Consider the following 14,982-nt stretch of genomic DNA (forward strand, 5'->3'; position numbering starts at 1 on the left):
GATCATACATACATTGACATTTACATAGCATTGCATTGTGTAAATAATAAAAGATACTACCTTAATTTCATAACGAAAAACTTTTATATCTGATAATTTTCTCAATTTACCTGTATTATCCATTATTTTTTTTAAAAGTCAATCATTAATTTGCTGGTCGTTGTGAAAAAGTAGTGTTGCCAATGAAAGTATTGAAGTTACCAAGCTTTAGTTGGCATTGGGTTTTTGCTATAGTATGGTCGACACTGTGTTGCACTGTGTCGACTTTTTTTTCTAAATGGAAAACGCTCAATATATAGAAGAACCATCCCAATGAGAGCTGTTGGACGGTAATTTTTACCTGCTGTTATATGGCTGGGAATACAAAGCAAATGCTAAAATGTCATATGTATCCCCAAAAATTCGTCCAACGGATCCCTATGCGGTGGTTCTTCTATATTATTTTTTTTCTCTGGTCGAACTGAGAAAAGGGTTCCTCAGTTGATTCAATGCTTTCGGGCTCCCCACCACTGATTTCTTACTCTTTCTACCACGTTTTTCGTAACTGCGCAAGCGTACAAGAGCACATGAGGAACTCTCTTCTCAGTTCGACTATACTTGCAATACATTATTACCAAGCTTACCCTAAATTGAATATTTTGCCTTTTGTGTTTATTAATTTAAAATCAATCGATTATTGTACAATAATTGTATTCATAATACGCATTATGAAAAAAAAAATTTTTCAATTTTTAATAAAAATTTGTTTGTATTTTCGACTACTATGATAAAAATAATATATAAATGTGTTAAAAATTATCATAAACATTTATATTTTAAAGTTTTTGGTAAATTTCACTTTTATAAAATACACATGCACGAATAAAACGCCATTGAGAATTATAAACTGCAATTGGATATATGTATTCACCAATTAGAGATCAGCATGTTTCTAACCGGTATGGTGAAATGATGGGCTCGGTCATTGACGCGTTTTTTACCGGTGATTTACGGAAAATATATCTGTCAATTACCGATTGGCATTTCTAATGAAAAACTTGCGTCATTCTTACTTTCATGGAGAGAATGTAATTTTCTGAGCCACCTAGCGAATTGTCTTGATAAGATTTATATGACATTTGTGTGTGACTCTTCTTTACCTGTGAAATGGCTGTAGTAATTTAAGAAAAAACTTTCTGCCGTGTCGTGAAAAGGAACATTTGTTCTGTATGTAAAACACATTCCAGTAACGTCAAAATTTCATGTAACTATATTTTCATGAATAAGCAACGTGTTAAAATTCGTAAACTTCTCATAAATAATTATGTAAAATGAAAATAATAAAGTAAAGAAATCAATTTTAAGTGTTAAACAGAGTAAAATATTATTTATAAGAGAGATATTTAATTATAAAAGATAATGTAACGCCCCTTCGATACGTCATAATTAAGATGGAAATTAATCTAAAATTATAGGGGTTCGATTATCAATAACTATTTGATAATTACAAAGTTGAAGAAAAGATGCTTACGTCAACATATATTGACATTTTTAACCTCGTTTCTTACTTATCTAAAATATCACCGTTTAAATCAGTGCATACCTGTTAGGTGAAGATTATTTGAGCCACTTGGATTTTCTATCGACGATGCGAAATAATTCTAAAACAAGAGAAATGTTTATAGTAAGAGCTTTAGAAAAGATTCTCGCTGATAAGGATGTTAAACGTTCCCACTTGTCACAGCTCCGAAAAGCTTGCGAGTCAGCATTAGGTAAAAATCTTTTTGTTATCTTTCTTAATTTAAAGTTTCATTATATTAATTTAATTTATTTTTTTGAAAGATGATTTACGCAATGAAATAAAGGAAATACCTAACATTCAAGGAGAAGAAACAATTTCTAATGCATTACCTCAACCAAAAAATGATTCGAATGTTATTTCAGCTGAAAAATATTTTTTACCTTTCGAACTGGCATGTCAAAGTAAATCTCCAAGAATAGTTGTTACTGCTCTAGACTGTTTACAAAAACTTATTGCTTATGGGCACCTAACTGGAAGTGTTCCTGATTCAACAGATCCTAATAAATTACTAATAGTGAGAATAGTTGAAACGATATGCAGTTGTTTTATGGGCCCACAAACTGATGAGGGAGTACAACTTCAAATTATCAAAGCGTTATTGACTGTCATGACTAGTCAGCATGTAGAAGTACACGAAGGAACTGTACTTTTAACGATACGAACTGTTTATAATGTTTATTTAGCATCAAGAAATCTTGTTAACCAAACAACCGCTCGAGCTACTCTTACACAGATGATTAATGTAATCTTTGCCCGTATGGAAACACAAGCGGTAAATAAATTAAAATATTTGATATTTTAAACATCTATTATATTTATACTTGTTACACAGGAAGATGAAACTTTAAGAAACGTTGATACTTCTCATCATCTTGAAACACCTGTTACTTCCATAATACCAAAAGTAGAAGTAGAATGTGATACACCATCAATCACTGAACCTATTTTAGATGCTTCGTTTGAATCACATCAAATTGTTGGTGAAATTCTTGATGATATTGTTAATTCAGTTGTGTCAGAAGATTCTCTTCCTCCTGACACATTACAATCTGAAGAGCCTAATACCGATCAAATACCTACTGATGACAATACTGATGAAACAACTGTTGAAAATGACAATATGGTAACAGCTAAATTTACACATGTACTTCAAAAAGATGCATTTCTTGTATTTCGAGCTCTTTGTAAATTATCTATGAAACCTCTACCAGATGGAACACCTGATCCCAAGTAAGAATGCTTTTAGTCATTTAACTAGTTAATGAAAATAATCAATTTATCTTTCATTTATTATTTTTACCTTTTCAGATCACATGAATTAAGATCTAAAATATTATCATTACAATTACTATTAGGCATTTTACAAAATGCTGGACCAATCTTACGATCAAATGAAATGTTTGTTATTGCAATTAAACAATACTTGTGTGTTGCATTATCTAAAAATGGTGTATCATCCGTTCCAGAAGTATTTGAATTATCTTTGGCGTTATTCCTTGCGTTATTAGCAAAATTTAAAATACATTTAAAGATGCAGATAGAAGTATTTTTTAAAGAAATATTTATGAATATATTAGAAACATCAAGTAGTTCATTTGAACATAAATGGATGGTGATTCACGCATTAACTCGTATTTGTGGAGATGCTCAAAGTGTTGTAGATATATACGTAAATTATGATTGTGACCTTTCGGCTGCTAATTTATTTGAACGACTTGTTAATGATTTATCAAAAATAGCACAAGGTCGTCAGGCTTTAGAACTCGGAGCTTCGCCTAATCAGGAAAAGTCTATGCGAATTCGTGGTCTTGAATGTTTAGTGTCTATTTTAAAGTGCATGGTTGAATGGAGTAGAGACCTTTATGTCAATCCTGGTACTCCTATTGATCAACAATTGTCTACAGAACCTCTAGATCCACCGCCTGATCCATCATTACCAAGATATGGAAGTGCTGGGAGTCTTTCTTCTGTTAATTCTAGTCTCACAGGCAGTAAGGAATTCGCAGATTCACCAGAACAATTTGAAGTTCAAAAACAACAAAAAGAAGTATGGGAAGCAGGTATAGAAATGTTTAATAGAAAGCCGAGTAAGGGGATACAATATCTTCAAGAACAAGGTTTACTTGGTAATTCTCCTGATGACGTTGCACGTTTCCTTCACAATGATGAACGATTAGATAAAACAGCAATTGGAGATTTCTTAGGAGATCATAATCATAATCAAGTTATGTATAACTACATTGATCAAATGGATTTTGCTAACAGAGATTTAGTTACAGCTCTTAGATATTTTCTTGAAGGTTTCCGACTTCCTGGTGAAGCTCAAAAAATAGACAGATTAATGGAAAAATTTGCTAGTAGATATTGTGAATGTAATCCAAAGTTAGTAAAAATACTCTTAAATATTATATTTCACATTACAACAAATGGAATGATTTTTAATTTTTTTTTTTTTTTAGTAATGGACTATTCACCAGTGCCGATACTGCCTATGTTTTGGGATTCTCAATAATTATGTTAACTACAGATTTGCATTCCCCCCAAGTAAAAAATAAAATGACTAAAGAGCAATATATCAAAGTAAATCGACATATTAGTGATAATGAAGAATTACCCGAAGAATATCTATCAAAAATTTATGATGAAATTGCTGGCAATGAAATCAAAATGAAATCACATCCAAATCGGCCTGGTAAACAAGGTAAATTATCTATATTATAACTAAATAATTATATTGTTGGATAATTTATTAATTTAAATAACAATTGCAGTTATATCAAGTGAAAAAAAACGACGATTATTGTGGAATATGGAAATGGAATTAATATCAACAGCTGCAAAAAATTTAATGGATTCCGTTAGTCACGTTCAAGCACCATTTACAACTGCTAAACATTTAGAACATGTTCGACCAATGTTCAAAATGGCTTGGACACCGTTCTTAGCAGCTTTTAGTGTTGGTCTTCAAGATTGTGATGATCCAGAAATTGCTTCACTTTGTTTAGATGGTATTAGATGTGCTATTCGTATTGCATGTATTTTTCATATGACGGTAAGTAATTGATGTATTTTACAAATTTTGAATCGTAGGAAAAAACTAGTTCAGCTATTTAATTATAAATTTATTTATTAAAGCTCGAGCGTGATGCATATGTTCAAGCTCTAGCAAGATTTACCTTGTTAACGGCAAATTCTCCAATAACTGAAATGAAAGCTAAAAACATTGATACCATTAAAACTTTAATTACAATAGCCCATACAGATGGCAATTATTTGGGAAACTCTTGGTTAGATGTGGTCAAATGCATATCTCAATTGGAACTTGCTCAATTAATTGGCACGGGAATTAGACCTCAACTTCTTGGTCCTCCATCCAAGCCATATTTTCCATTACCACTAAACAATTTTACAAATCTCACACATAATAATCTACATCAAAATAATAATCTTAATTTGAGTTCACTTGATCCAAGTGTTAAAGAATCAATTGGTGAAACAAGTTCACAAAGTGTTGTGGTAGCAGTAGATAGAATTTTTACGGGATCAACAAGATTAGATGGTGACGCTATTGTAGAATTTGTAAAAGCACTATGTCAAGTATCTTTAGAAGAGTTGTCTCATCCAACTCAACCTCGTATGTTTTCATTAACAAAAATAGTAGAGATATCGTACTACAATATGGGACGTATTCGACTACAATGGTCAAGAATTTGGCAAGTTGTTGGAGATCATTTTGATCGAGTAGGATGCAGTCCAAGACAAAATATTGCATTCTTTGCAGTTGATTCTCTTCGGCAACTTGCAACTAAATTTATTGAAAAAGGAGAATTTGCAAATTTTAGGTTTCAAAAAGAATTTTTGAGACCGTTTGAACATATTATGAAAAAAAATAGATCTCCAGTAATACGTGATATGGTTGTGAGATGTGTAGCTCAAATAGTTCATTCTCAAGCACCTAATATCCGATCAGGATGGAAGAATATTTTCAGTGTTTTTCATCATGCAGCTAGTGATCGTGATGAATCTGTTGTTGCTTTAGCATTTAAGATGACAGGAAAAATTATTAATGAGTTATATGCTGAAGATTTCAGTATTATGGTAGATTCGTTTCAAGATGCCGTTAAGTGCCTCAGTGAATTTGCCTGTAATACATCCTTCCCTGATACAAGCATGGAAGCTATAAGACTGATCCGTACGAGTGCCTCATATATTGATGCTAATCCTCAGATGTTTGCCGAAGGTATGATGGATGATAATGGAATGGTTTCCGAGGATGATCGATCATGGGTAAGAATAAAAAAAAAAAAAAAAAGAAACTGAAAGGAAATTCTCGTAAAATTAAAAAGTGTTATTCATGTTTTTTAAATTATATACATTTTTTTTTTTAGGTAAGAGGTTGGTTTCCATTATTATTCGAACTTTCTTGTGTTGTTAGTAGATGTAAGCTTGACGTAAGAACTCGTGCGCTTACGGTATTATTCGATGTTGTGAAAACGTATGGTGCTTCGTTTAAACCTCATTGGTGGAAGGATTTGTTTCAAGTACTTTTTAGAATTTTTGATAACATGAAACTTCCAGAACAGCATACGGAGGTAAAATTATTTTCAAAATACCTATAATAGCTTTATTAATATTTCATTTAATTATAATTATTGATTGAAAAAATTTTAGAAAGCTGAATGGATGACAACAACCTGTAATCATGCGCTGTATGCAATAGTTGATGTATTCTCGCAGTTTTATGATATACTAGGTCCTCTTCTTTTAGGACAATTGTATTCTCAATTATTATGGTGTGTTCAACAGGATAATGAACAATTAGCAAGATCTGGTACAAATTGTCTAGAAAATTTAGTAATAAGTAATGGTATTAAATTCGATGAAGAGACATGGACAAAAACTACACGTTGTATCTTTGATATTTTTGAAAGTACTTTACCATCAATTTTACTCACTTGGAAACCGCCAATAATGAATAAAGAATCAGATCTTGAAATGATAACAGGAGAAAGTGATAATAACGTAGGAATATTAAAAAGAAGTAATAGTACTCAAAGTTTAGTTAACAATACAGATCTTTCAAGATTAAAATTATTTTCTTCATTATTAATAAAATGTGTGGTTCAATTGGAATTGATTCAAACAATAGATAATATAGTATTTTATCCGGCAACTTCAAAAAAAGAAGATCAAGAACATTTAGCTTTAGCTCAAGCAGATATAATGAACGGAAGATCAAGTGATTCAGGACTAGATGGTTCAGGATATGAACAAAGGGAAGAACAAGGAATGTACTGTGCATTAAATACACTTCATCTTCTTCAGCTTGTTGATTGTCTTTTACGATCACATAGATTTGCTAAAAGTTTCAATGTTAATAATGAACAACGAAATATTCTTTGGAAAGCAGGCTTTCGTGGTAATGTTAAGCCTAATTTGTTGAAACAAGAAACTCAATCATTAGCATGTTCACTTCGAATCCTCTTTAAAATGTATAATGATGAAGCGCACAGGAGTAATTTGTCTACAATTGAATCTCATCTGGTAGAAATATCTAGAGAAGCGTTGGAATACTTTTTAGCACTATCCAATGAAGCACATCGAGATGCATGGACTCCAATTTTATTATTACTCTTAAATAAGATACTGAAAATGAGTGATAATCGTTTTGCAATACATGCTGCTAATTGTTATCCCTTATTGTGTGAAGTAATGTGTTTTGACTTAAAGCCAGAGCCACGTTCTGTTCTTCGCCGATTTTTTCTTCGGATTGGTACAGTCTTCAGGATTACACAAATGTAATAAAAGAATAATTATTGTATTTAATAACTGTAAAACAAATGAACATATAGATAAGTCAAAAGTTCTTCATTATTATTTCATTATCATTCGACAATTCATACTTATATATATAGAGTTTTATGTTCTTTAATTACCGATCTTTTATTATACGTAGAATGAGACAATTATAATAACGATAATAATTATTACGAAAATTATATTATAATAATAATTATTATTATTTTTAAGCGACAACAAATGTACATTAAACGATTAAACATTGAAAATATTAAATTAAAACTAATAAAATAACTTAAAGATAGGCTTATTAATTGCTGAAATTAAATTTAAATAATAATTTTTTTATATAAAGTACTTTTATAGTTAAAATGAATAAGCAGGTAAAGTACCACACCATTCTTGTATAAACACTAATACATCATTAAGTGGGGAATCTGATGGAGCTTGTCTTGCAGCATTCAATATTTTATTCCAGTCATCTCGATCAACAACACGATTGCTACCCTCAAATCTAATTAAAGATCCTCGTATCGGATATCCAGTCAATGCACATGGCTGTAAAGCTGTTGATCCATTAGCCGGACATGTCAAAGATCCTATATAGACTCCTCTTTGATCAGTTGGAAGACCTTGTTCGATTTTTCGATCTATCGATACAGAAAGAATCCATTCTTTGACTTCTTCTCTTTTTTTTTCAGATAAACTTGGTTTACTGGGAAGTGGAACTTCTAATGGGAAATCGGTAATTCTTAAATCATCAATTTCGAGAATACTTCCATTACCTTCTTCTATACATTCTTCTAAATCTAGAAAATGATTAAGAAATACCAATGCTTCACTGTAAGATTTTATTTTTTGTAATTCAGTGCCTGCTTCATAATAACAACGATCAGCTACAAGAATATCTGTAAATCTTAAAAGAGATACTGAAATTTTCACAACCAAACTAGAAAGATTTGAAAACTGTTGACAAGCATATTTGAGAGCACTGTAATGAGTTGCTTGAAGAAGTCGATCAAATTTTTTATTAATCTCCGAAGAGCTGTCAATTTTTTTCGTTAAATTATAAAGGAACGTTCGTAATTGTGATAAACGATTGTAACAAACTGTAAACGAATCATCGTATAAATTTAAAATCATTTCTGAAAGTCTATAATATAAATTATAATATTGAGAAACTGGAGGAGCTCCATATTGAGAATAAAGTTGAAGAGCAGGTTCAGGAGTTCCCGATTTTAGAAGTTGAGCAGCTCTTTGAGCAACATATTTATGAAGTAAATCAGGACTTTGATTACTCACTATTTCAAATACTTGTATCCATTGGCCTTCACGAACCAAAGTATCTAATGATCTATCGTTATTATCAATTACTTGATCATTATCTATCATTTCAATAGAATTATTACCTCGAATGGTACTGTCACGATATTTGTCTTCTAAATATGATTCTAATTCTGGTGCAAGTTCTTTTACAATTCTTCTGGCTCTCATCCAGTCTCCAATTGCAATTAAAGTACTAACAGCTGCTTTGAGCTTATCTCCTTGAAGATAAACTTGTGCCGCTAAAGCATGTTCTTCATGACTAGCTAATTTAGTTCCTAATTCTGTAGCAACTTGTGAAGCGGTATCTGGATCAGATTGATTGAGCACAATGTCAGCTGCTTGTATAAGAGCTGAATGAGATGCATCTGAAATTAGAATATCTAATGCTGTACGGATTTCACCAACTTTTAACCAACGTCCAGCTTCTTCCAAAGTTCGTGTGCTATCATTCCCAATGCTTTTTTGTGTTAACTCACGACGTAAAGCTGCTTCTTGACTTGGTAAGTACTCTCTACAAACACGCATTGCTTCAGACCACATACCAGCATTCTAAAAAAAGAAATAAAATTTTTTAATTAAATATTATTGTATAAACAGTTGACATAAGTGAAATTAAATTACCTTATAATGCTCAATGATGATATTTGGTTTGTGTGCTCGCAATAAAAGTGATTCAGCGAATGCATAGTCTTTATTTTCGGCAGCTTCAGCTGCTCTAGCAATAAGAACCTGTGCCATGGCTTCTTGACTTATAGCCTGAGCTACTTCCTCAGCTGCATCCCAATCTCTCATGTGTATATACATTTGTACAGCTTCTTTTGCTTTGCCGGCTCGAATAAACTCTTTTTCTGCTTCTTGAAATTTTCCTTCATCTTCTAAAGCCATTGCATACTTATAATGTACTTCATTTTGTAGCTCAGTAGTTCCATATTTTACTGCTTCTAATGCCCACTTAAAAAAACCGGCTTCACTTGCCATTTGAATACATTGGTTGAAATAATTTAAACGCATTAACAATTTAGCTCCCAATTCTGGAGCTAGAGTTCTAGCCCACATAAGAGCTACTTGTTGAGCTGCTTTATCTCCTGATGCTTGTTTAGCAACTCTCAAAGCATCGTCCCACATATTTGCATTTTTATAAACACTGACAGCACCTCTCCAATCATCAGCTCCAAGAAAATGTTCTTCAGCATCACGAGCTTTACCTGCTGCCGCTAACTCTCTCGCTAAAAATGCATGAGTTGTTTTTAATAAATCTGGTCTATATTCAGCCACTAATCTAATCATATCTTGACGATGTCCTACACGTCTATACATAGCTATAGCCGCATCATACTCTCCGATAGCTACATAAAGTGCTTCGGCAGAACGTAAATTTCCACTTTCTTGTAATTTTTCAGCATGACTTAATAGTATTTTAACTGCTTCTTCAGAGCTCATATATTTTGTTGCCACTTCATATGCTCTTGACCAATTATTAGCTCTTACATGAATATCAATTGCAGCTTTTGGATTTTTAGCACGAAGAAATAATTTTTCAGCTAAATTAGAATCTCCAATAGATGCAAAGTATTCACCGAGTTTAGCACATTTTTGTTGAATTTGTAGATTATCATCATCAATAACTTCAACGATTTCAAGAGCTTTTCTCCATTGACGTGCATTAATTGCTGAATTAAGAGCTAATGCAGTTTCTCCTGCTTCAATAAAATGATTTATAGCTGCATCGTGATTTCCATTGTTAGCTAAGCAGTAACCCCATTCTTTCTCAATATCAATAACAGAATCTGGATCAAATGATCTTGCTAAATCTAATGCTCGTGTATAAACTCCAGCGTTTTTATAGCATTCAATAGCATCTGTAAAATGATCTATTCTTTCTAAAATTTCTCCAGCTAATTCTGTTAAATCAGCTAATTTTAATCCTTTAATGACCTTTTGAGTTATTACTTCGTCTTCTAAAAGTACTTCATTTCTTAATAAAAGTCTTCCAGCACGACCTGCTCTTCCAGCATCAAGATATAGTTTGATCGCTTTTTGGGGATCATAATTTTCTATGATTGCAGCTGCTCTTGATGTTTGTCCACTATTAAGTAACCAATTAAGATGTTTCTCTTTTAATTTTTCTAATTCAGACCAATCTCTACTTTCTGCCAACTCCATTGCTTCCTCCCAATGCCAATATTTTTGATACATCTTTAATGCTTTATTTAATTCATTTTGTTCTAAATAAATAGCTTCAGCTGTTTTTAATTCTCCATTGAGGATTGCTAGTTTTGCCCAAGAATCAGGAGATGTTAAATAGTTATTTCCTGTTTCTTTAGCAAATTCTTCATCAATATTAACAATATTTTCAAGTAAATTAGAATAAGCAACATCTCCTAATGCAGCATAACATCTTGCAGCAATTAAAAATTTTCTTTCTTCCATTGCATTTTGTGCTACATTTTCCCACATTACTTCCCCTTCTGGTCTATCTCCTAATTCTTCTAGAAATAAAATAACACGACCAAAATCATTGTCATGTAAAGCAGTACCAAATTCTATGAGTCCTTCATCTAGAAAATAGTTTACGCGTGAGCCGGATTCTTCAACAATTACAATAGTTTTTTTGTTATTTCTTTCAATATCCACAGCATCCCCATGTATTGAAATAATAGTTGTAGCCTCTGGAGCATCAACATTATACCAAACTGCAAGTTTTTGACCAGTTTGAGCAAGTGCTACATCACTACCAGGTACCCATGAAGCAAAACCAGTTCCTGTTAAAAGTAAAGTTCGACCTCCTTTATCATCACAAAGCCAAAGTCGTCCTTTCTTATCTCTAGATAGAAGACGATGACCAGTTTCACTTAGTTCTAACCAATCTATTTTTGCATCATGCCCAATAATACTTATTGTTGTTCCAGTAATTAAATCCATTATTCTGACCGTCCGAGAATCTAAAAGATATGCTAATCGTTTATTATCAGGTGCTCGTGCGGTTTGACGTTCGTTTACTCTAACACTAACGACATGAGGATTTACTGCTTCAGTTCTTACAGACCCAAGTATTTCATTTTTTCCATACTCAACTATTGATAATTCTCCTGTACAAAATATTAAACAGACACCTGGATATTCAAAAAAAAATTTTTCTAATCCACATTTTTCATTCCAAGGTATTTCACTTATAAGATTTAGTTCAATATCACTAATTAATAATGTTGAATTAGTTCTAGCAATTACGTAATTATCTTGTCTTCCAAGAATTTTAACATCTTCTATTTCACTTCCAGTAGAAGATTTTATACTAACTGGACGGCTTGTTCCATTCAAAGATCTAACAACTACTTGACTAGGTCCAACGTAAGCTATTTCATGACTCCCACGCACCACAGCACGTTTTAAAACTGTTTCAAATTGTTCAACAGCACCACAAAGACCTCCAACGACTAATCTTGAGCCATCTCTTCGCCACGCCATAGCCGTCAATGTATGAAAGTTTAGTAATATTTTACTAGTAGTTTCTTCCCAAGCTGATCTTCGAGGGCTCCAGTCTATTATACGAATTTTATTCCAAGAACCAACTGCAATACTTTGTCCACTTGGACTACAACAAGCTATAGAAATTTCTTTGTCATTAATATCACGAGAATAATCAAATATTTTTTCTACTTTGCCATGGGAATTATAAAAAACAACTTTTTTATCACATCCTCCAGCACAAATATGACCTTGTGACCAAGCTAGTGCATAAGCTGGAATTCCGTGAGTTAAAATTCTACCTGAGGGTTCAACATTTCCTTCATTTTTTAAATAATAACGAATTATACTTCCATCAGCATGACTAGATAGAAATGCTGTTTTCCGTTCACTAAAATTACAAATAAATAAATAAATAAAATAAAAATATATTTAAAATTTATAACTTACTTGGCTGCTAAAGCAATTGTCATTGCATCAGCACTGTAAAGTGTTTGTGTTTTGTGAGCTTTTAAAATTGCTACACGAACTTTTCCATCAGCTAAACCAACAATTATTGGCCCATCTGTTGGCCATATTAGACAAGTTACTGCAGCACTTTGAATAAATTTATTGCTGATTACTTTTTTTTCACCCCTAAATATAATGATTTATTTTAAACTGTTTCATTTAAATATTTTAATATTTCGGAATCTTAAAAAAAATTAACATCGTACCAATTTTCTCCTATTTTATACACATAAACAATATTATCTGTTTGTCCTACGGCAATTTTAGTGGAGTCTGGCGAGAACGCTATTGCTTTAATCATGTAACTTTTTTTCCCAAACTGTAACAAATAATTCATTTTAAAAGCAATTAATTATTTAATTTTCTTACCTTAGAATCAACAGGTTTCGTAGAAAAACGGTCTTTTTTATTACCTAATTCATCAAATAAATAAATATAACGATCTGTTAACGCAACGGCAAGTTTCAAATTGTTTGGAGACCAAACGATCCCTACTACACGATTTTCTCCATCATTCGATGGCAAAATGCTGCCTAAATATTTCAATATCATTTTAGAAAAAAAACTATTTTCTTATTTTTATTCAATATAATTATAACTGTTTTGATGACGATTGTGTACAATTTTGTCTCCCTTAGTAACCAATATTATTCAATTAGAAACGATTAGGCTTGCGTATCTACTAAAGATGCTGAGAGTGGCTTTATCAGATTTTAATTGAAGGTAAGTTTTACACTATTTTTAACTTTTCTATTTATTGGCACTTATTTTTTTTTTAAATAATACATTCTACAATTTCTTAGTTATTCAATGAATCTATGTCCTATTCTTGAATTTGTTAAATTTACCGCTCTTTCGTTTAGATAGTATTTAAACTACTATTATTTTTATATTTTATTTTGATTTTTCAGTACTAAATTAATGATTAGATAATCCGTGATTAACAATTTTATTTATATCTTCAAGTAATTCCAAATACAAAATTCTATACAAGTACAGCTCGGGCTGTATATTAATAATAAATAATGTAAAGAAAACAAAAATTTTGATTATTATGTGGAATTTTGGTCTCCATCTTTGGCTTATAAGCGGCGTATTTATGGAAAAAGACTGATACGCTGCTTGACGACCGCTGAGTGTACTAAAGAAACTTAATGGTCACACGCATGGAGAATATTCTCCATGGTCACACGTGTAAGATTTGTTTTTAATTTCACGTTAACCATTTATTAAAAGTAATTTTAATTGTAAGTTTATGTATAATAACAATTTTGATGAATAAAACAGATCCATGTAAAAAATATGCATGTCAATTACAAACTTGTTTAAAAGGTTATTTTTAATATTTTTTCAATATACATATCTATATATATATAATATAGGTTATTTTATTTAATCATTATTTTTAAATATTTTTATACAAATACGTATAGATAACGTTTATCAACCTTCTCGATGTACATCAGTCATCGAAAATCTTCGTCAGTGTTGTCGAAAACATTTTGAACATTCGTTAGTTTGCGAGGGTATTGATATTTCTCAACCGTATGAACATAAAACGATTGATTATGTAAGTACTTATAAATACTTAAGGCTTAAATGAAGTCAATATAAAATTCATTTATTGGTATAAATGTTTTTTTAACAAGTAATGATCTATTCATAAACTTACATATATTTTATTATGATTAGTCAATTGGTAATTGTTGGAAAGACGTATATAATTTTTTTTCAAATATAATTCATTTTTTGATAAAAATTTTTTACATTAAAAATGAATTATTATTACGGTTGATTGAAATAAATGAAAATTAATCGTTTATAAATTATAATTTCTTTTAATTCGGTTTTTTTCTTTTTTTAAGAAACAAGCCATCAAGAAATAATGAACCGCAATCGACAATGTTTTGATGAACGACTATTAAAACAGAGACCATTTTATCAAAGATATCCTAGATTAATAACTGGTCTTGGAACTATTATTATGATGGGAATATCATTTAGTGGTTCTATATATACGATTTGGTTTGTACCACATGAAGAATTAGATGCCCAAAGTGAAGCAAAGAGACTTTATGAATTAAGATTGTTACCTTCACAACAAAGATAAACTGAAATGAATGGTAATTTATAATGAATTCTCTAACTAAATCAAACAAAAGATTCGAGAAATATTCAATTTTATTGACACAGTGTAAAGAATCAGCTATTGCATACGCTAAATGTGTGTCGAAAAAATCGAATATTACTAAAAATGACTGTGAAATAGAATTCATAAAATTCAAATCTTGTTTAAAAGAAGTAGCAATGAAAAATAAAAT

At 31.2% G+C, this 14,982-nt stretch overlaps 3 protein-coding genes across 3 annotated transcripts; 2 read left to right on the plus strand and 1 right to left on the minus strand.

Annotated features, from left to right (window-relative positions):
* Positions 1-1,020: 1,020 nt before the first annotated feature.
* Positions 1,021-7,424, plus strand: Sec71 (ADP ribosylation factor guanine nucleotide exchange factor Sec71). The gene is made up of 9 exons (XM_035089504.1): positions 1,021-1,751; positions 1,822-2,333; positions 2,394-2,791; positions 2,870-3,943; positions 4,021-4,262; positions 4,333-4,613; positions 4,697-5,848; positions 5,950-6,153; positions 6,233-7,424. The coding sequence occupies exons 1-9, from the start codon at positions 1,628-1,630 to the stop codon at positions 7,361-7,363; spliced, it is 5,118 nt and encodes a 1,705-aa protein (XP_034945395.1). The 5' UTR covers positions 1,021-1,627; the 3' UTR covers positions 7,364-7,424.
* Positions 7,425-7,675: 251 nt separating this feature from the next.
* LOC118070729 (intraflagellar transport protein Oseg2) lies at positions 7,676-13,213 on the minus strand. Its single transcript, XM_035089510.1, has 5 exons — positions 13,031-13,213; positions 12,868-12,980; positions 12,602-12,787; positions 9,308-12,542; positions 7,676-9,235 (listed from the first exon to the last, which is right to left on the minus strand). The coding sequence occupies exons 1-5, from the start codon at positions 13,211-13,213 to the stop codon at positions 7,727-7,729; spliced, it is 5,226 nt and encodes a 1,741-aa protein (XP_034945401.1). The 3' UTR covers positions 7,676-7,726.
* Positions 13,214-13,798: 585 nt separating this feature from the next.
* Positions 13,799-14,799, plus strand: LOC118070774 (cx9C motif-containing protein 4). The gene is made up of 3 exons (XM_035089585.1): positions 13,799-13,993; positions 14,095-14,231; positions 14,527-14,799. Exons 1-3 carry the CDS (start codon positions 13,936-13,938, stop codon positions 14,545-14,547), a joined length of 216 nt encoding a protein of 71 aa, XP_034945476.1. The 5' UTR covers positions 13,799-13,935; the 3' UTR covers positions 14,548-14,799.
* Positions 14,800-14,982: the final 183 nt, after the last annotated feature.

The sequence above is a fragment of the Chelonus insularis genome, unplaced genomic scaffold, assembly GCF_013357705.1.
Source record: "Chelonus insularis isolate UGA/USDA-ARS -01 unplaced genomic scaffold, ASM1335770v1 contig_67_pilon, whole genome shotgun sequence".
Lineage (NCBI taxonomy): Eukaryota > Metazoa > Arthropoda > Insecta > Hymenoptera > Braconidae > Chelonus > Chelonus insularis.

What these genes read in the sequence shown, in the direction of transcription:
- Sec71 (XM_035089504.1), top strand. Translation starts at nt 1,628, where the DNA reads ATGCGAAATAATTCTAAAACAAGAGAAATGTTTATAGTAAGAGCTTTA. An exon ending in AAATCGGCCTGGTAAACAAG is followed by an intron (nt 4,263 to 4,332) that starts GTAAATTATCTA and finishes TAACAATTGCAG; the next exon opens with TTATATCAAGTGAAAAAAAA. An exon ending in CCGAGGATGATCGATCATGG is followed by an intron (nt 5,849 to 5,949) that starts GTAAGAATAAAA and finishes TTTTTTTTTTAG; the next exon opens with GTAAGAGGTTGGTTTCCATT.
- LOC118070729 (XM_035089510.1), bottom strand. Translation starts at nt 13,213, where the DNA reads ATGATATTGAAATATTTAGGCAGCATTTTGCCATCGAATGATGGAGAA. An exon ending in CGAAACCTGTTGATTCTAAG is followed by an intron (nt 12,981 to 13,030) that starts GTAAGAAAATTA and finishes TATTTGTTACAG; the next exon opens with TTTGGGAAAAAAAGTTACAT. An exon ending in TATAAAATAGGAGAAAATTG is followed by an intron (nt 12,788 to 12,867) that starts GTACGATGTTAA and finishes CATTATATTTAG; the next exon opens with GGGTGAAAAAAAAGTAATCA.
- LOC118070774 (XM_035089585.1), top strand. Translation starts at nt 13,936, where the DNA reads ATGAATAAAACAGATCCATGTAAAAAATATGCATGTCAATTACAAACT. An exon ending in ATTACAAACTTGTTTAAAAG is followed by an intron (nt 13,994 to 14,094) that starts GTTATTTTTAAT and finishes AAATACGTATAG; the next exon opens with ATAACGTTTATCAACCTTCT. An exon ending in AACATAAAACGATTGATTAT is followed by an intron (nt 14,232 to 14,526) that starts GTAAGTACTTAT and finishes TCTTTTTTTAAG; the next exon opens with AAACAAGCCATCAAGAAATA.